The sequence below is a fragment of the Nycticebus coucang genome, chromosome 9 (assembly GCF_027406575.1).
Source record: "Nycticebus coucang isolate mNycCou1 chromosome 9, mNycCou1.pri, whole genome shotgun sequence".
Taxonomy (NCBI): domain Eukaryota; kingdom Metazoa; phylum Chordata; class Mammalia; order Primates; family Lorisidae; genus Nycticebus; species Nycticebus coucang.
Genome location: NC_069788.1, coordinates 55,480,966 through 55,502,543, shown reverse-complemented (window position 1 = coordinate 55,502,543; position 21,578 = coordinate 55,480,966). Strand labels below are relative to the sequence as shown.

The window sequence follows — 21,578 nt, the reverse complement described above, 5'->3', positions numbered from 1 at the left end:
ACTTCAATTGAGAAGGAACCAAAAGCGGATGTGCTAGTAGAATATGGAAGACTCGTGTTGCTCCCAGTCCACTGCACAGGCATATCCACCCCTATGTCACATTATTGGAAACTTCAGCAGAGGGGCCAGAGATGGCACAAGTTGGAAACAGATCTCGCAAATGATGAGATAAAGCAAATGAAAAATGTCTGGGGAATGTACAAGATTTGCATTATCACTCCAAGCTGATAATACTCGTAGTCTTTTAAAATATTTAGCTAAATAACAGTAAAATAATAATAATAATAGCTATAATTTATTGGGTACTTACTATGTACCAGACATTGTAATAAGTACCTTATAAATATAATTTCATTTAACTCTTATAACTACTCTATGAAGTAGGAATTACTATAAATACTTATAGATGAGAAAAATGGAGTCTAGAGTTGTGAAGCAACATGACTAAATATCTAGAATGTGGTAGAACCAGGATTAGAACCCTCTACTGCCCAATTCTAAGTCCTAATTAGACTACCTTTCTGAATGAATGGATGTGTTACCAAGAGAGACCAGGACACTCACCAGACACCACCAATAAGCCATGCCCTTCCCAAAACCTAATCTCTGATAAAAGGGAAACAAAGAGCTCCTGGATTGTGCATATGTGCTGATTCCTACATATTTGAAAAGGATGAGACAACATACCTGGCCATGTTACAATCTAAGAATAAACAAGTGTTCACTAGATCCACACATGAAAGCAAGCTAACAAACGTTTTAAAACTCATGAAAGGGAGGGTGGCACCTGTGGCTCAAAGGAGTAGGGCACCAGCCCCATATGCCGGAGGTGGCAGGTTCAAACCCAGCCCCAGCCAAAAAAAAAAAAAAACTCATGAAAGGTGTGCTTTTTATGCAGACTGGAAAGGGAGAAAGAAAAAAGTGGCACTCCCAGGCTTAAGTGGTGATGAAGAGCACTGGGACAGAGTTCTGGACCCAAAGAATAAAGAAGACAAAACCACCCCTGCCCTTGGTGGTCTGCTAAGCATTTACTCAACAATTTGTTTTGAACTCTCTATCGCTTAATAAGAATACAGGTGTTTTTTTTAATTTTTTTAGGCGTTTACCTGAAACCTATCTGGAGGTGAGGAAATAATGGGCAAAATATCAGGTTTTTGCCCTAAGTCTTCTCTAGGAGATCACTTTGTAGATCACAGTCCAGCTACCTCATTTAATAGTGAGTGACCTGCAAGAAATAATTGTGAGTCTGTATTACCATGGGTGCAAGTCACTGCTTTGTACCTCAGTCTCCTCATCTGAAAATTGGGATCATAGAGATCCCTTTATGGGATCAACCATAAAGGATTGCTGTGAGGACTAAATGATCTCATGTATTTATATATAAATATGTATATTTTAACATATATGTAAGAACTTCAGCAATGCCTGCCATACAGTCAGCACTATGTATTAGGCATTATTGTTATTATGTATTATGGCCATGCAAATATTAACGATTATAGAAATCATTCTCATTAAATGCCACCTACCAGGGGTTTGCAGGAGTCTCCTGAAGCAGGGGTTATTGAATTTATGTAGCAACTTGCTCATGTCTATGCAAATTTTCCAAGGCATTCTGAGGTAATTTTCTAGTGTGTTCTTGACTTTATGGATTTATTTGTTTGTTTTTTTTAACATAAACATTTAATTCATATTCTTCATCTTTCTTTCATCTCATCCAGTTGGACTTCCTGACATTGGGGTCAGGAATGAAGTGAGGAACTAAAACTACCCAAATCTGAAAGAAACAAGAAGGTTCTCTCATTTGGGCAGTGCTCTGCTAGCCCAGCCAAGCTCCCCACCTCCTGCATCATCAAAGACCGAAAACACATCTCAAATGGGGCGACAGGGCCTCTTCATTCATTTAAAAAATAAATGTAAAAACAAAATGTCACGCACCGCCTGAAAGGGCTCACGGTGGTCCCATAAGATTATAATATGGTATTTTACTATACCTTTGCTCTGTTTAAATACACAAATACTTATATTGTTGCAAGTGTTCACCGTTTTCGGCGCAGTTACACGCCGTATAGACTTGTATAGGAGCGGTAGGCTACATCACCCAGGTCTGTGGACGTGCACTTCATGTAACGTGTAGCACTAGTGTAAATCGCCTAAAGACTAAGGATGGACTCAAAACACATCTTTGTTCTGGTCGTTAAGCAACCAGTGACTGTATATTGTGTCTCCTGCGGCCTGGGCAAGAGCAGAAAGCGATGGACAAACCAGACAGGCAGAGATGGTGCTCGCCCTGAGGAGCTTCAGCAGTACCCAGCACCAGCCCTGCAGCGAGCCTGCCCCCTTCCCGGGGAACAGCCGACCTAGGGAGCTGGCAGGAAGGGGGGCAGGCGCGCAGGACCGCTCGCCCCGCCCACTCGCCGTAGGCCCGCCCCTCCGGCCGCGGCGGCGGCTGCGCGGGCCTGGGTGCGCGGGCACGCGGGACGCCGGCTGTCAATCACCGGCAGGCTGAGCTCCACGAGGCGGAGCGGCAGTGACCGCGGCGGCGGCGGCGGCAGCGATGGGACCCCAGCGAGAGATCTGCGGCTAAGCTAGCTGCACTTGCTCGACGGGTCAGGGGATCGGAGGGGGCAGGTAAAGCTACATGGAGTCCAGGGGAGGTGGCTCTGTATGCCCCAGATGCCTCTCTCCAGGTGTCCCTCTCCTCCCTTCCTCTCTTTCCGCCCTCCCTCCTTACGCACAAATTTCTTTCTCTCTCTCTCTCTCTCTCTCTCTCTCTCATACAATATCCATTCATGCTTATGATAGGAGCACAAATCTCAACAAAAATCTATACGTATTAAAATCTGTGAAAGCATACAAATTAGAGGGGGCCCACTCCATGCTTTGGTGGTTTGTGGTCTGTGTTATATAAGAATTTGGGTGGTGTATAGCTTAAACTTGAGAGTTTTCTTCCTTTGAGACAAGAAAAGTTGTATATTAGGTGAAACTAAAACACAAGTATTTGGAGTTTAGAAAACTGTTTTGATTTATTTTCCAGGCAAAATCAAGCCCCCACCCAGCCCCCCTAGCCTCCCTATTCCTTTGCCATGCCTGAAAGGGGGTGAGTGCTTTGCTGTGATCTTAGGACCTAGGTCTTTGTGTTGTTAGAAAGGGACATTAGGGTGAGGGTCAGACCTGGTCGTGACCTCAAAGAAAACAGAGCTGGAATTTAACAGCTGGTATTTGCTTGATTGGTTCTTGGCTCTGTGGCAGAAATGTTTTCAGAACCTTGGAGAGCTCCTTGGACTCCAGACCAGGCCAGCCTTTGGTGAAGGGCATGTGTGGAATCGATTTCTTAAGAGAAAATGGGGCAAGGACAGATGGAAAGAAGGGAAATTAAACTCAGAGAGACAAGAGAGGAAAGATAGGAGAATGTGGTGAATGTAATGACCTATGGCTGGCTTGCTTTTCTTTGCTTATGCACATCCAGGATCCTAAAACAGTTTGCTTCTTTCCCCAAAATCTGCTCACATACCACTCAGAAAATTTGGGGGGATGAAAAATGGGTTTTGGAGGTTTGGCTGTAGTCTATATAGACCGACCCTGGAAATGCTGAAAACAGTTTGTCAGGCCTCAGCTACGATTACTCACTTCATGTCTTCAGGTTCTCCTGCAAATAAGTGCGGATCTGTTCATTAGAAAGAATTATTAACAATTTCCTGAAAAACATGGCCCCCATTATTATTTTATTTCATATGACTAGAGAAATGAGGAAACCAATAGCCTTATAGTTGGCAATGGCTTTTTAATTAAATTTTGCATGGGCACCTGCTTTTCTTAAGCAGATGAAAAGTAAAATGATTGTGATAGAAAGAAAATGGATATAGGAGTAAAACTCAGCCTAATAAGTAAATCATCCAAAGAGCTTTACTAATTGTAAAATGCATGCAAACATATCAGAAAATATAATGATTTTAAGACTCATGTATTTTACAACATGGTGGAAAAAGCATCAGAAAAGATTAATTCTAGAATATCTAGGAAGCTAGCAACCTTTTTACTTGAAATTTATAAAATACAAATGGATAATTGTACTTGGCATTTATTACTAACCTCATGGAATATAGTTGCATCAAAAAGAATAGCATTTGTATAATGTATTATGGTTTACAAAGCTCTTTTGTTTGTGTCATCTCATTTACTCTATAAGTTACATTAAAAGCCCATTAACAAGTTATAAAATATGTTATACTTTTGTTTTCTTAAAAACTCTCTCTCTTCTTGAACAAGAAGTTCTTTGCCAATATTTTGGTCAATATTAAAATTACTCTTTATAAGGTATATGAATGGTTTATGACATTTTGATGTTAATCTGTATTACATTTTGCAGAGATTTTTTCTTAAATAAGATTTAAGAATGTCCCATTAAAAAGAAAGGTCAAAGAGTAAACAAGAAGAAGAGGAGGAGGAGGATTTCAAAGGTAAGACTCAAACTTCGTCACATGGAGATTCATAAGCATCTCCTGGTCTATCTGTAGATAAAGAAGAAATTAAAAGAGAATATGAATTCTTGTTCTCTTCTCTGTTCGGTTTTGTATTTTATGTACTTTACTAAAAAATATATATCGTGAAAGAGTAAAGTAATTGATAGTGGATAAGATAATTGAAGATCGTTCCTTATCTTCTAAAAAGTGGCTACATATTCACTGGGAGGATTTTACAAAGCTCATAATATAGAGCCATAATCACTACACTGTCTCCCTCCAAATAAAATGTCTCTGAAATGATCCATTGGTAGAAACATATTTCAAGTTTCAAGTTCATGCTTATAATTCCAGAATGCCTGATTTAAAAGTGAAAAAGCTATTAGCAGGCTTTCATGCCTTCCTGCTTCTACTGTGAGTGTAGCTGAGTCTTCTAAGTGAATTGACCTTTTGGTTTGGTGTTGGATAAGTGATGTAGATCGTCTCTGTCCCTATACCTTGTCTCTTGCAGCACTGGCCTTGTGAAAAAGTGGCTCTAATGGGAACTTCACTCTCATTATCTCAGAGTTATTTTATTGGAGACAAAAGCAGTATGAAAAATTGAGTAATATTTTGAAGGCCGGTGCCTGACTCACACTTATAGCCATGGGAAAACACTCATCCTTTCTGTGCCTCAATTTGCTTTCTCTTTTCTCTCAGGAAGACCACAAAGACAAATAATATAATGTCTCTGATGTCCTTAGAGTGTCATGAGGCATAAAGGTTTAATTCTGTTTTCATTGCTGTGAATATTTGTAAAATAAAATAAAATATAACTGCATATATTAGACTTCAATTCAAATTTCAAACAAAAAATTGATACGAGTGTTTCAGCACATGTAGAGATTACAGTAGCACATACGAGGGTTTGCCTCATAAAGGAACTATTCATGGGATTCTCAGCATTTGTACTCCCTCCCGTTGTGAACACCTCTTCGTGCTGCTCATTTCGTTGCATTTATTGCTTCCTGAGCATGTCCTTCTAATTTAAGAGTGCAGTAAGAGCAGACTTTGCCCCACTCATCTCTGTAAACATTATTTATCTCACAGGTACCTGGCACACAGTTAGTGCTTTAAAAACATTGAAAGAAAGGAAGAATGACAAACTCAGGCCATCATCTTTATACCAACCCATGAAAAACTCTGTGCTTAGAACTTGCAAAGTACTGGAGATTAAAGTGGTAAACAGAACAGGAGTCCCTGCCCAATGGAGCTTATCAGCATGCATATGGTCTATCAGATCACAAGCAAATAAACCACACATGGACTATCAGGCAATGACAAGTGCAATGAAGAGAAGAGAGTCTGCACAAGGGAATAAAAAATGAAGGATGGCTGATATTTAGATATAATGATTGTAGAAAGCCTCTCAGATAATTTGGGAGGGAGCTACAGGACAATGTTCACCTTTCCTTGGTCTGGTCTCCAGGGTATGATAGGTGTGCTATGTTGGTAATAAGACAATATTCATTTAATGTTTAATGTTGGGCCAGGTGGTGGTTCACACCTGTAATTTTAGCACTCTAGGAGGCTGGGACAGATGGATTGCTTGAGCTCAGGAGTTCAAGACCAGCCTGAGCAAGAGTGAGACCCATCTCTACTAAAAATAGAAAAACTAGCCAGGTGTTGTTGTGGGCACCTGTAGTCCCAGCTACTCAGGAGTTAGAGGTTGCTGTGAGCTGTGACACCATAGCACTCTACCCAGGGCAAGAGTGTGACACTCAGTCTCAAAAAAGAAAAAAAAAGTGTAACTGTACATGCAATTGAGACAGTTGTTATGGACAGATTATAAAAAGAGATGGATCCTCACTTATCAGCACCTAGGAAGAATGACATATCTTCTTCATAAATGACCAAAGCACTACACACAAAAGTTGCTTGTGCATCCATCATAACCATGCTGGTAGGGAGGACGCAACCAGAACATTCCTGAAATGACTAATAATGTAGACTAATTTAAATACAATGCCACGTAGTGTTTTTATGCACCCTCTCTTTCATGTACCTCCTGAGATAAGGCTTTCTCTAAAGAAAGGAGCCCTCCAGGATCTGTTGCTTAACAACAGCCATAGATTTAACATTACCATTGTTGCTGTTGCTACTACAGCTATTGAAGTACAGACATCAGAATTCTCATGAAATCTTGCTCATAAAGTAAATACTGAGCCAAGCTAAAAAGCCTTTTCTGTTTCAATGCTAGTTCATTTTATCTAGTTTAATAATTGCTCAGCTTTCAAAGTGACTTTAGGAAATGACCTCACATGTCTTTTTTTTTATAATACCGTGGCATCAATTAAACAAGTAGGTTTCAAATAACTGTAATATGCTCTGTATTGGGACAAAAAGTTCCTGGCATCCTTATGAGGCATATAACTCTCTTGAGATTGTGTAGGTCCAAAACCCTGACTCTTAATATGTTATATTTTAAAATTCTTGTGTTCTTCCCAGTGATCATTCTGCTCTAGTTACAACTAGTTCTAAGTTTGGGGAAATGTCTGAAACTTCTCAGACCCTCAGAGACAACATACATGACATTAAAGGAACTTGTTAAATAAACAATATACAAACAAACATTCAGTCTACTTAGTAGCAAGTAAGTAACCTAACTATCCACTTGTATCACTTTAAACTGAAGTAAGAATCTGAGACTAACAATTAATGCGTGTATGGAAGGAGGTGGGAAGTCAGTAAACCTAGTTCTTTGCCCAACAAACAGTAATTGACTAATTCCATAGAGTTATAGCAAAAAAAATCCTGAAAAGCTACACCCAGAAGGAATTAGAGGTTAATCTGTCTCATCTTATTCTAAGGATGATGAAACCATAGCCCAGAGAGGTTAACATCCTTGTCTGAAACCCTAGGACCAGTAAATTACAGATCAAAAACTAGCATTCAAGTCCATTCTCTAGTCTGTGTGATTGGTACAAAATAGGCCAAGTTCTTGTTCATGCTCTGTGCTTCTGGAGGAGAGAGTAAGGCCCTTTGGGATTTCCTCTTCGGAGTACATCTAACATCACTAAAAATCCATGACTTAAAGTAGAGCCTTCAATCGCTCAGGTTCAAAAACATTTAGGACACTTTCTATCTCTTTTAGGATTTTACCCATCTTATGTTTAACAAAGTTGGACAACTAAGTCCTATAAAGCAGGAACATGTAACCTGGGGTGCTGGGAACAAGCTATGCAGGAAATGACTACAGTATGTCCCAAGGTCCTTCTCTGCATCAAAGCTCAATCTTGAGACAGAACGACTTCGGCATCTAAGGAAAATAACTCTTACTGTTGCCCTGAGAGATGTTTAAAATTCATATTACCTCGATTTGTGTCCTGTTTTCATGTTAAAGTCTCTGATGCCTTATAGAAAACCTGAAAATATATATTTAGATGAGGTGGTTCTGACTGTGCAAGTTCATGATTCAGCCCATAGTTTTGCTTATTGTATTAGTTGTCATCTTTCATCTGCTCCCTGACTCACGGTGTAACCTTTAGTAGATGATTTTTCCATGCCTCAGTTTCCTCAATGACAAAGCAGACTTAGTAATACTGATCACATCTCCCCTTGACCAAAATTTTTATTAGAATATCTTAAAAGAAAAGTGCCTTTATAATCATTCTGCTTGTGTACCAATGGTAATAGGCTCTTATTAATCATCTTCATTGTGCAAACATTAAACAGAAGGTACTGAAGAGATCATCCTGGCACTTAAAATATAAAAACTAGGTTAATGTTCTTTTGATCTGTCAGACTTTGCTGCTCGAATCAGGCAAAGTACATCTGAAAGTTTGACTTTTCATGAAATAATATCCTTCTGAATATTATTATTCCTTATATAGGAAATAAGACTCCTACTTTTGCCTCCTTGCACTTTCTTCCTGGGTTGTTTCTTTAGGTGGTAGCTATGCCTGACAAGGCAAAAAGGCATGGGCACTGAATGAAATATTGGCCAACAGTTAAAAAGATAATCACCTGCTTCCATCATTTTTCTAAGATCAGGGCCATGTTTTCCTCAATTTGACCGCATTTTCTAACCAAAACTCATTTGTGGCCTTGGGCACATGTTTACAAGATGTTCTTAAGTGCATGGGTTCACTTGGTGCCCATGGGCTGCCTTTCTCTATCAACATTGATTTTAGCCCCGTGATTCTGTCCAACCAAACTAATTGGCCACATAAAGACATTCAATAGAACTGTAGATTATATTCTCTTGTAGATAAACATTATTAGCTGGTTTCTTGAAGAGTAATTAGAAATAGTTAATATGCCCCTTTGGCCTAGATTATACCCCAAGCCCTGAGAAAACCTGGTTCAGGCGGCGCCTGTGGCTCAGTGAGTAGGGCGCCGGCCCCATACACTGAGGGTGGTGGGTTCAAACCCAGCCCCGGACAAACTGCAACCAAAAAATAGCCGGGCGTTGTGGCGGGCGCCTGTAGTCCCAGCTGCTTGGGAGGCTGAGGCAAGAGAATCACATAAGCCCAAGAGTGGAGGTTGCTGTGAGCCGTGTGATGCCACGGCACTCTACCGAGGGCAGTAAAGTGAGACTCTGTCTCTACAAAAAAAAAAAAGAGAGAGAGAGAGAGAGAGAAAACCTGGTTCAATGAGAAAATAACTTTCCATATTGTTTATCACTTTGTTACATATGGAGCACGTCCATGGGAGGAAAACCATTTAAAGCATCATTGAAAAAAATCCAAACAAGTATTTCACATACCCAGCTGCACACTTATTTGCTTATATAAATTCAGAAAACCATAGGATAACTGAAAATACCCTTCCCTTACTCACTAAAATGACTGCCCCTCAGTAACTCCCCCTTTTTAAAAAATCATGAATTGATAACCAAATCCATATTAATGCCTCTCTCTGAGGGTATTAATTAGGGCAAATGAAGTTGGAATTTCTATCTTAAAGAAGTAAAACCCCAAGCAGCCCACCCAGGGCATAGTTTCAACAATTCTTCGAACTCTTATTTATATTAGATACTTTGTTAAAAAAAAAAAAAACAGAAAGCTGGATCTACTCTACATATTATACTCTAAACACACACATGCACAGGTATATCCACAAATAATGACAGATTTATATGGTGCTACAGTTAGTGAGATGGAAATTACAGGCCAAGCCATTTGTGATTAATAAAGCATGAGGTTTAAATGGCTCAGCAGGTTTTTAATGGAGCTTCTATACAACTTGACAATTAGTTAAAATGTTAGAGGAAGATGCAAGAGCTCTGAGAGGGAAGAGCAACTGCTAAGAATAACACCATGTAGATTCCACAGGGGAACATGGTGAAGAATCTGAGAGGACAGTCCAAGACAAATTCCATCTCTAGCCAGGGAGAGTGCCTGTCTAATCCCTGAACATGTAAATGCAAAGACTATTGAATTCAAAGAGATTAAAGATTTCTTGTCAAGTCAGTGAAAAATCTCAGCTACTTTGTTGCCACTTCTTGTGTGCCTCGTGCTTAAATTTTTGCATAATTTAAATCAGCTGTGCTGTTTAGTGCATTACATTTATGGAGAACCAATTCTAGTTAATCTATCCAGTATTTGAGGTAATAATTTTGCATTAAAGAGAAAAGGGGAATGGCATATAAGAAAGAAAGGTCTTTAATAATGTCTTTTAAGAAGAGTGTTGTTCAAAGAGGCTGACATTGCCCAGACTGGTTCCCACCTTTGCTGATTTTTGATCCTGAGGTCAAAGGCCAGGAGGCTGACCCCTGTGGATGCTGTCATTTCAGCTGGGAAAGATGAGTTCTTGCGGTAACGTCTGTGGGTCCAGACAGGCACAGCCTGCAGCCGAGGGCGGGCACCAGCGCTACGGAGTCCGGTCCTACCTACACCAGTTTTATGAGGACTGTACTGCCTCCATCTGGGAGTATGAGGATGATTTCCAGATCCAGAGATCACCTAACAGGTGGAGCTCAGTATTCTGGAAGGTAAGGAAAGAGTATATATCTACTCAGAAAATAGATTACAGGATATGGTAAATACTGTAGCTATAGAGAACTGAGAGGTTTGGTACTCCCTGTGTATGCATCACTCCTGGTGATACTAAATGCATTTTTCTTCCCTTAAGAAAGGAGAATCTTGGACCAAAGAAAGCCTCCAAGCACAGTACAATTGCTGATGAGCAGGTTAAACATAAATAGGTGCATTTGTCATATTCCTATTTTTGCTACTGTTAATAATGTGTCACTAAGTTCACTAACTATGAAGCTATCCATAGGCAAAACATTATACTCTTTCTGTAACAGGCTTAAGAAGTATCATTTGACATGTTGCAACAATTATTAAAAAGAAACAATTAGATATTCAGAGACAGTTAATGCTGAGGTACAATACAATGGTCCCTGTCCCAGCTCTGCCTTCACCAGTGTGTGATCCACTGAGCCTCAGCTTCCTCCCATGAAGGAGCCTCACTGCCTTATGTATTTAGTCATTCAACAGGCAAGTAGTGAGCTTCTGGCTCTGTGCCAAGTGGGTCCAAAGTGCTGCAGATTAAAAAATGGCAACCAAGAGAAGAAAAAGTCCCTTCCCTCATGGAACTTACAATCTATCATGGGAAACACACTGTAAACAAACAAAGGAAACACATGGTAGATAGAATGTTGGGTGGTGGTAAGTGCTGTAAAGAGAAATGAATCAGGTTAAGAGGAAGGAAGTGATGGAGACTCCCTTCAGATATGCTGATGATGGTAAAAGCCTTTCTGAGGAGATGCCGCTTGAGCAAGTACCAGAATAAGCCAAGGGAACAGACCATAAAGTTATCTAGGTTAGGAAAATAGTTAGTCCTAAAGCTCTGAAATGGAAACAAGTTTGGTATTTTTGAAAAAGAACAAGAAGTTCAGTCTAGTTGGAGTGGAGTGAGAAAAGGGTCAGGCAACGAATTTAGAAAAATAACAGGGCACAGATGATTTATGTAGCACCGTGTGGACAATAGGGAGGATTTGGGCTTCTACCCTGAGAGACGTGGGAAGCCACCTGAAGATATTCAGCAGAGTAGTAACATGGTCTGCTGGTATTTTAACAGGATTGTTCTCGCTAGTGTACAGAAAACAAATGATAAAGAACAAGGGCAGAAGCAGCTAGATTGATTTAGAGGCTATTAAAGTACCGAGGCAAGAGATGCTCATGGCTTAGATTAGGGTGGTGTCAATGGAGATGATGAAAAGTAGTGAGATATAGCACAGAGTTTGAAGGCCAAGCTGTCCAGGACATGCTGGTGAATTAGATGTGGCACATGAGATTTTAAAAAATCAAGCATGACCCCAAGACCTGCAGGCTAAGTTATTTAGTGAATAGTATTATAATTTACTAGGATGAAGAAAATTATGGGTAAGGAACCAAGAGCTTGACTTTGGTCATGTTATATTGGAGACGCCTGTTAGACATCCAGGTCGAGCTCTCTAGTGGCAATTACAACATGCCAGTCTGAAGCTCATGGATTGGGTGTTATTGACACATGCAATCTATAGAAGGCACCAGGTTTCTGAGATCATCCAGGAAGAGAACATAGGCACAGAAGAGAAGAGGGTATTGGGACATTCTAACAATTGGTAACCGAGAAAAGAAGGCTTTAGGAAGTGAAACTTAGAAGATGCGGCTATTGATGGTGTCTGAGTTCTTCTCCAGCTCTAAGAGTCAGTGCTTCTCCAAAAAGTTTCCAAAAAACTTGCAATAACTTGCAATTTATTAACATAAACTTGCAATTTATCAACAATATGGTGTAACAAGAGGTACTATAGCATAATAATTATGAGTATGGATTCTGACCTCAGACTACGTGAGTTCAAATCCCAGCTTTTTTGTTAATAGCTCTGTAACCAACCTTGGGCAAATTGACTTTAATGGGCCTCTAAAAGTGATGCATAGCATACATGCCACATAAAAGTTGTGAGAATTAAGTAAGATAACATTTACATGGAGCTTAAAATAATGTCTGGTATGAACTTGATAAGCATTGCTTATATTAATTACTATTACTGGATGCTGCATGGAGCTCTGAATTCTAAAATGGAAATAAAACTAGAAATTTAGTTAATAAGTAAAATGTTGGGTAATACAGTTGTTAACGTGGATTATCCAAGACCTGTGTTAATTCAAAATCGTACAATTGGCTTGGCACCCATAGCTCACTGGTTAGGGCGCCAGCCACATGCACCAGGACTGGTGGGTTTGAACCCAGCCTGGGCCTGCTAAACAACAATGACAACAACAGCAACAACGACAAAAAAAAATTAGCCAGACATTGTGGCAGGCACCTGTAATCCCAGCTACTGGGGAGGCTGGGGCAAGAGAATCACTTAAGCCCAAAAGTTTGATGTTGCTGTGAGCTGTGACACCACAGCACTCTACAGAGGGCGACATAGTAAGACTATGTCTGGGGAAAAAAAAAAATCATACTATTGTCACATACTCTGTAATCAGAATTGGTCAACTCAGTGTCCTTGCCTGGTAGAAATTTCACCTCTGATGAATCCTTACTGGCCTGGGCCAATGAAATGCATAGCCAAGTTTGGCACATCTTGTATTTACCTAGATGAGTGGGTGGTTATTTCCCTGTTGTCAGAAGAAAAAATTGCCTGACAAATTTATTGTGCCAAGAACCTAAAATGCCACTGACATACAGAATATTGTAAGCATTCATGTGTATCCAAAGCACCAGTTGCTATGTGATTTGTGAAGCTATAAACCCATCAAATAAAACATAGTTATGGATTTAGAACAAAGAACTCACAGTAAATTACCAACCCCACTATTCAGATTTCTATATTTTCTCCCTTCTATTTTACACAAACAAGATGCAAAAATATTTATTCCTTGTTGTGCTGGGCCTACTTCCGAGAAAAAACGGGCAAAAGTCCATGGCCTTATAGAGATTATACTCCAGCAAAAATCCAAGTCCTAGATTCACATTCTAACTGTAGAGCATAGAAGCCTTGTGTGAACCTGCATAGCCTGAGAAGTCACCGTCTTGGACACTCATCTCTACCAAGGGAAAAGCCAACTGTTCTGCGGGCTTCCTCCTAGGGAACATGAGTGAATTCCTTCTTGTGGGTTTATGAAATGCCTTGTACCAATATAGAAAAAGATGCCAGTTATGCTTATGTTTCCATTGTGATTCTTTTTAATGTTTTTTCTTTCATTCAAATTGTATCTGTAGGTGGTTCAAATTACTGGCTTCCCCTCTAACCCCTTGCACTGTAGGGTTGCTAGGGCCAAGCTGGTCTCTCCCTGGGGGCTGTGATCACAGTACTCTGCCCTGGAGCCAGCTCCTTCTCAGCAGGTGGCTTGGTAAGGCTTAAAGAGAACAGAGATTGGAATCAAATTGGTCTGAGTTAGAATCTTTGCTCTATCACAGGCATCTCCATAACAGCTATTTCCCAGTGCTAGTCTTTCTTTATACAAATGCTTATTTGTCCACCCTGCACTAGGCTACATGGTTGGCTCTGGGATTCAGATGTGAATAAGCGGGCGGCGCCTGTGGCTCAGCGGGTAGGGCGCCGGTCCCATATGCCGGAGGTGGCGGGTTCAAACCCAGCCCCGGCCAAATTAAAAAAAAAAAAAAAATTATCAGATGTGAATAAGGGGCGAGTCTTCACCTCTGAACGAGATACAATCCTTGACCTGAAGGAGTTAAGACTCAAATAGGAGAGGTGGACATGCACACAGATTGTTATAATTCCATACTAAATGTTGCCATGTTGAGTAGTGACAAGTGCTACCCTGTTTCCCCGAAAATAAGACAGTGTCTTATTTTAAGGTGTGCTCCCAAAGATGCGCTACGTCTTATTTTCAGGGGACCTCTTATCTTTCCTGTAAGTAGTTCTTATTTTCGGAGGATGTCTTATTTTTGGGGAAAAAGGGTAGTAGTACTTACTGGGAACATGGGATTGGGGGGCAGGGAGAAGTGGGTACCTCATGCAGCCCAAGGAAGAGGTGGCGCCACAGTGGAGATGCCTTTGAACAATTATCCCAATGAAGAAAAAGCATTGCAAGAGCTGAGAGTTGTGGGGGAGTGTGGCATGTTCAGGGGGCTGTAGATAGTCCAGTATGCCTGGGGTAAATGTTTAGAAGTTGGAGAAGAGGGATTAGGCATTGAACCTGGGAATGCATACAAGAGCAGACCACAGAAGACCTTGAAGGGCTGTGTAATAGAGATCTCTCCATGACCTTCAGACTGAGTACAGTGAGGGAAAAATATTAAATGTCTCACAGTCACAAGCAAACACTCATACACAGGAAGACTGCTTCTCTGAGCCTGTGCCAGTGAGGAAGGACTCTGTGAATGAGTAGAGGGAAGGAACACAAAAAATAGAGAAACTGGGAAGTTCCAGAGCACCATTTTGGATATTTCGGGTTTGTGGAACAGTTAGGATATTTTGCACAGATCCTCCTATTGGCTGTCAGAAATATGGTCTAAAGCTCAGGAGGGAGATCCAAGAGGTTTGGGAGTCATAGGTGGGAGTTGAAGCTGCAGCTTCAGATTAACATATCGAATAAGCTTGAGAAAACGTATCGAATAAGAAGAGGTAGGGGTTGAGAGTGGACTCCTGGAGAACACCACAACTTGTGAAGAACATCTGGCAAAACAGGTTGAGGGCAAATTGTTTAGAGGTAAAGATACAAACAGAAGAGTGTGTCAGAAATAACCACAGGGAAGGATTTCAAGAAAGCATCAGTGTGTAATATCAAGAACTATAGAATATTTAAGTGAGATAAAGAAAGAAAAATCGCATTGCATTTGATCATTAAGATGTCCTTAGTGACCTCGGAAAAGGCAGTTTCAAGGAAATCGTAGAGGATTGAACTTGGCTGTCAAGGGTAGGAAGGCTCCCCAGCAGTACTTAGAGAGTGATGCAGGGTTCTAGAATAGCTTTTGAAGATGGAGGCAGTTGCATGTTCACGTGCAGGAGGGAAGAAGGAGTCTTTGCAAGGTGGAAGAGCTGATGTGATTTCACCACCCGGGTGAAGGGGTGCTGGGAAGACTGAGAGGCCAGACATGTGGGCCGACCTGGACACTCTCTGGGCATCAATTCTTGCTTTGTACAGTTCGGTGTCGGGCGCCAGAGTCTTGCCTTGCTGCGGGCAGATGTCACCACTCAGAGCTCAGGTCCTGCTAAGAAGAGGTCAGCACAGCCCTCAGGGCTGATGAAGAAGACAAAGCCAGTCTCACTCCTGATGTACTCCCCCTAAATTTCCTCTAACCCAGGTGACACCTTTTACATGTAGCACCACCCAGCCTCCCCACACCCCACACTGTTCTTCCCAGGCACGCGGGTGCTTGCTTCCAACAGCCATTACTGCCGCCTCTCGGCCTGCATAGCTGCATCGCCGCCGCTGCCAGCTCTGTCTGTCGGAGTAAACCGCATTTTCAGAGCTCATCAGCTCTCTGAGCTACAACTAAGAGGATATTGGTCAAAATGACAGCTGGCTCTAGCTTGTAGCCCCCACTAGTAGAATTTCTGGAATCCAAGCCCCCCTCCCAAGCCCCATCCAGTTCTCCTTTCCATTGGCAAAGGACTGAGTTTTCACATATCTTCACCACAGCAAAGAGAGTCATCAGAAGTCCCAACACAAATACTGTCCTTGGGGTGGTGCCTGTGGCTCAAAGGAATAGGGCACTGGCCCCACATGCCAGAGGTGGCGGTTCGAACCCAGCCCTGGCCAGAAAAAAAACAAAACAAAACAAAACAAAACTGTCCTTGTTGCTGCTTTGATGGGTTGTCATGTCCTGGAGAGATCCTTCAAATCTCCCGCCACAGGGTGGACCTCACCACCCTAAGGTCCCGGGCGGCTCTACCGCGTCTGGAGGACCCTCCCTGCAGCGTCCCAGCTCTTCTGTGTGGCCCTAAAAAGAGCTGCTTTGCTTCCTCAGTCCCTTAAACAACCTCTGCAATTTGTTTATGCTCTCAGTTTAGCAGAGCCCTCTTTCTCTTAGACGTGGGACCACTTCAACTTCAGAGACAATTTTTACTATACAATATGGAATCGCTCCCCAAATTTTTATTCCTTCCAGTACACCAGCAGAGTACCAGGATTAAGCTAATGTATCCAACCTGGCCTCCTCACCGCCACTATACTCTGAGTGAAGTTAAAAAGCAGCCTGTTCTAGAGTCCATCATTGCCTGCTGTCCCAAGCTCTCCCTCCCACACATTAATAGGTTTAGAATCCCTCAGCAAGCACAGCCCTGGGAGATCCTTGTTAGACTTGCACCTTCAGAATCCTTAAGTCAGCTGTTCACCACACTGTCCTCCCCACTGCAGATGGCAGGGCCTGCCTGTGATCCTCAGACATAAGTGAGAAAAAGGAGAAGGCTCAGTGGGGATAGCCACTTGCCAGTTCTTAAAGCGAGCAGGAGTTCTGCCATCTGCAAGCCATGCTTTGGCTTTTAGCTTCTGAGTGATAGTCCAAGAGTGGATTTTCATCGAAAGCACTGCTCAGCTGAGGAGAAGATCACTCCCAGAATCAGTCACCTGGCTGTGTGTTCAGCAGTCTGGTGGTTTCAGTTACTCAGTCAGGACTATTTATTGAGTGTCAGGCTGGAATCAGAGCAGTGAGGAGCCAAGACAGAAACGCAAGACAGAGAGCCTTGGCCCCACTGGCTCGGCGGAACCTCAGAAACTAAAATGGATACAGTTTTGCTGCCCTCAATTTTTGAGAATTAGTGCCAGTTCTTAAAGAAGGAGGTAATTTAGTCACATAGGAAGCATGTCACCATGGATATTTAAATTAATTTAGCTGTGCATTCAGAATTTTCTGTTGTGAGTCATTTCTTAAGTTATAAATAATGGTTAGTCTTGAAAGGTGAATGTACTTACCACAGTTTTTAGAACAAAAAAAGCAACCTAAAATGTTATATTTTACAACCCAATTTTCCTGTAGTACTTTTATGTAGAATAGCTCCTTTTTTGTTTTTGTCAGAAGACATCCTATAGACTCTGTGTGTGTGTGTTTCAGTGTCTCTACAGGATTGCATTAATGAAATTAGTCCATATATGGTGGCTTAAACTTTTTTCAAGTTCAAAGAAAAGATAATAGGAAATATACAAAATAGTAACTGGTGAAGTATCATGGGTAGAAGAAAAGTTGGAAGAATGATCGCACAGATCTGGATTAGAACACAGTCATATCACCTGTTGCTCTTTGGCCCCATAAGCCTCTATTTCTAGTAGGTGAACTGAGAAGAAAAATACTTATCTCCCTAAGATGTTCATGAGGATTTAATGAAAAGCACATCTAGTATTATTCTAGGTCAGTGGTTCTCAACCTTTGTAATGCCGCAACCCTTTAATACAGTTCATGTTTTGGTGACCCCCAACCAAAAAATTGTTTTTGTTGCTACTTCATAACTGTAATTTTGCTACTGTTATGAATCATGATGTAAATATCTGCTATGCAGGAGACCCCCAAAGGGTTCGCGACCCACAGGTTGAGAACTGCTGTTCTAGGTCATAATGGTTCTCTTTACCCTCTCTTTGCTAGGATGATGGATTTATTGCATGTCTTTCTTCTAGTAGCTAAGCCTCCTTTATTAGTGCATTATCCCTGCAATTTAATAAATAAGTTCATTAAACAAATACAATTTAAATAGTGAAGATTAAATGGTGTTTTATATTTGGTTATTTTCCCAGCCTTGTTATTCTAACCAAAAGTAATTAGGAACAGGAAGAAGTGAAAAATGTGTTTTAGAAATAAATAACAGCATTTACTGCTCCTTATTCCAAATGCTGAGCAATGGTTGCAATAATAGCACTAGCTACTTATTATAATGTATTACTTAGCCAGGTACAAGACTAAGTACTTTCATGCACGGTTTCATCTCATCCTTACAACAACTTTATGAAACAGGTACTATTATCATTTGTTATTTTGTAGATGGGGAAGTTAACAAGAACATTTAAGTAACTTTCCTTTTATGATTCAAGTGCTAGGTTGCAATGTTAGAATCCCAGCTTGATTGTGTTCCTTCCAAATCCGTGTGCTTCAACCATGTCACTTTCCGTCTTCAACATGTTACAGTTCATTAGAACTTGAGCTAATACAGTTTAACCTCCATCTGCTACTCTTAACACATGTTAGTATCTGCACAAGCACAGCCCAAATACTTACCTATGAGAGAGAACGAGGTAAGGTCTCCTAAGCCCTGCTTCTGCACCTTGCAAGCTAGCCATCTCTAGGCCAATGATTTACCCAATGTAGGAATCTACATTTCCTAATGGTGGTTTTGGCTGGAGGACATTCACAGTCTTTGTAACTCTCCACCTCTTTTTCAAGTAAGCAGAGAAGGAACCAAAACCCCCAAGAACATACCTGTAATACTGAACAAGTCGGGTTTATTACTCATTGCAGTGAGAGAGAATGACACCATAGGGGATATGCAGCGTTTCAGTAAGAGACTGTGAAAAAGGAAGTGTTATAAGATGTGGACTTTAGCTGGGTGATTTGGGAGAGGGTCTGATGAAGCAAGAGTTCACTGTGAATTGTCAGGGACAGTGCTATGATTCTATGTCTTCATAAATCTTACGTGTAGGGAGAGCAGACAAGAGACTAAAGCGATAATGGGTAAAGAAGTAGCAGTCATTCACATGAGTCAGGAGAAGGGAGTGTTTAGTAACTTGTGGTCTGCACAATGGCTTTGTTTTTGTCTGTGCTTAGACAGATATGATAAAGGGGCATTGTTTTGTCTTCATCAGGGTCACAGGATAAGTTTGCCTGGTGTTAATGTCCTCTGAGACTGAATGTGCCCAATGAGAGAACAGCTTCGTGTGAGTTCCCTAGCCAGCTTCTATAACACGAAGGCCTCGGGGATAGAGTCAGGCCTGCCTCTGGGTATCTGGGCTGCTTTTCTTTTCCTGAAGACCAAATAAAACAATGAAAGAAATCAAGACCCAGTGCCGCAGTTTGTGGCTAGCATTAAAATCAGGAAAGTCTTCCTTTCACCTTCTTGGTTTTCATGCCAATTTTGGGGAACTAGGAATATTCTCTCAAAAAGAGGACAAGTCCTGCCCCTGAGGCCTCGGCAGGGAGCTCAAGCTCCTTCCTTAGTCTTTCTTCTTTTGTTTTCTTCCTCCAGGTCGGACTCATCTCAGGCACAGTCTTCGTGATTCTTGGATTGACTGTTCTGGCAGTGGGCTTTCTTGTGCCCCCGAAAATTGAAGCATTTGGCGAAGCTGATTTTGTGGTGGTTGACACCCATGCCATCCAGTTTAATGGTGCCCTTGACATGTACAAGCTAGCAGGAGCCGTTCTCTTCTGCATCGGGGGCACAGCCATGGCAGGGTGCCTGCTGATGTCCGTGTTTGCAAAAAGCTACTCCAAAGAAGAAAAATTCCTTCAGCAGAAGTTTAAAGAGCGGATTGCAGACATCAAGGCCCACATCCAGCCTATTACTAAAGCTCCAGGCCCAGGGGAAACAAAGATTCCAGTCACCTTGTCCAGGGTTCAAAATGTCCAGCCTCTTTCAGCAACCTGAAGGGTTTCCCACCCCAGTTCTCCCTGTCTGATTTACACACATGGTTGAATGGAGCAGGCCAGTTTTTGAGATGACGAGGATTTGGCGTGGCCCGCCCCAGGGCCGTGTTCCGCTATGGGCAGCTAAGGGGCGAGCTCACACTCGCTCAGTTCAGGTGGCTCTGTTGAAAGGCTGATGCCGTGTGCCAACCGGCCACACACATCCAGCTGCTTACAGGGGTGTCTCTGCGTGCCCAGCAGGAGCCTTCCGCAACACCTCTTTCATGTCTTGTGACTTTGTGTTATTTTCCGTGTTATTTGGGAGTGCTGAACAGTTTAGACCAGCCCACCCATGAGTAACGTGGACCATTTTATTTTCTAATATTGGTTTTTCTACTCTATCCTGCGTGGTGCTGTCTTTCATTCCTGTCTCATGATGTGTGAGACATTGTCATGTGTGTTCACAGAAACATGGAATTCTCTGACTTTGACCCAAATCTCAGTCTTTGAACTATATCTTAACATGAGGTTCCTGAGATTAGATACAAAGTTATCAGCATTCTCCACAAATCGCTGTTTTCTCCAGATTTTCTTTTTAAAGCTAAAATTGCCAACTTTAGAATCTTGGCAAAGAAATTAATATTAGGAGTCTCTATTTACACAGTGTCCAAAACATTGCGTTAGAAACTAGGAATTTTGAGTTCCTTCTAACAACTAGCTGAATGATGTCAGGGCAATCCTGGGCCTCACTTTCACCATCAGTATAATGAGAGTTCTGGACTGCAGTATCTGAGGACCCTCCCTGTTCAAACATCTGAGATTCCTTTTTGCCACGTGTCATCAAGTATCTCCCCCATGGGTGTTTAATGATACTTTTGTGGCTCTCATCACCTCTGAAATCTGTGGCTCTGATTTCAGAATTAGACTCCTGGAAAGTCACCAAGTCAGCAGGCTTCTTCATACTACCTACGGTTAAATATCCAACCCCAGCAGTTTATATAAGGCCGTCATATTTTTTATAAAGACAAAAGTAAGCCATCTTCAAATAAGAAATCCCTGGGCAGATATTAACCTTAAAAAGGGTTTTCATTGTCAAATAAGATGTTTTATTCCCCAGCAAGATGTTCATCTCATCCCTTGCACCTTTATTTAATCTGTGGATTTAAATTAGACTGAGGAAAATGAAAAATGTGACCTTGGTATTCTCTCAGAATTGTGCCACTTTAGAGTTCTGTCTTTTTTTTTTTTTTTTTCTTCCTACTGGATAAATAAAATATGTGAACGAGCAGAACCTGAATTGCATTGTCATTCCTTCAGTGTGGTTATTTTCTCTTCAACATGTAATTTTCCGTTCTGGGGCTGACTAAGCTCTGATATTTCCCTGGCTAAATGGGAGAATAAATGAAGCAATTAGCGCTCTTTGTGCACAGTGTTTATTTTGCACAGTACAGCATAAAACACGGGCAAACCAACATCCTCGGCAAGGATCAGCAGCCAGATTGTAGAAAAATTGTTTCAGTTTCCTCAGGTTCTCCACCTTCCTGTGGAAATTCTGTTGAATTTTATTGTTTGCAGACTTATACAAGCCCAAAAGCCTGTGTCCCAGGCAGCCCTGTTTGAAGC

General features: G+C 41.5%; 1 protein-coding gene across 1 annotated transcript; it reads left to right on the top strand.

The window, feature by feature from the left end:
- The first annotated feature begins 2,483 nt into the window (after window positions 1-2,483).
- Window positions 2,484-21,298, top strand: NRSN1 (neurensin 1). The gene is made up of 4 exons (XM_053603813.1): window positions 2,484-2,631; window positions 4,370-4,460; window positions 10,240-10,437; window positions 19,579-21,298. Exons 3-4 carry the CDS (start codon window positions 10,249-10,251, stop codon window positions 19,975-19,977), a joined length of 588 nt encoding a protein of 195 aa, XP_053459788.1. The 5' UTR covers window positions 2,484-2,631; window positions 4,370-4,460; window positions 10,240-10,248; the 3' UTR covers window positions 19,978-21,298.
- The last annotated feature ends 280 nt before the right edge of the window (window positions 21,299-21,578 follow it).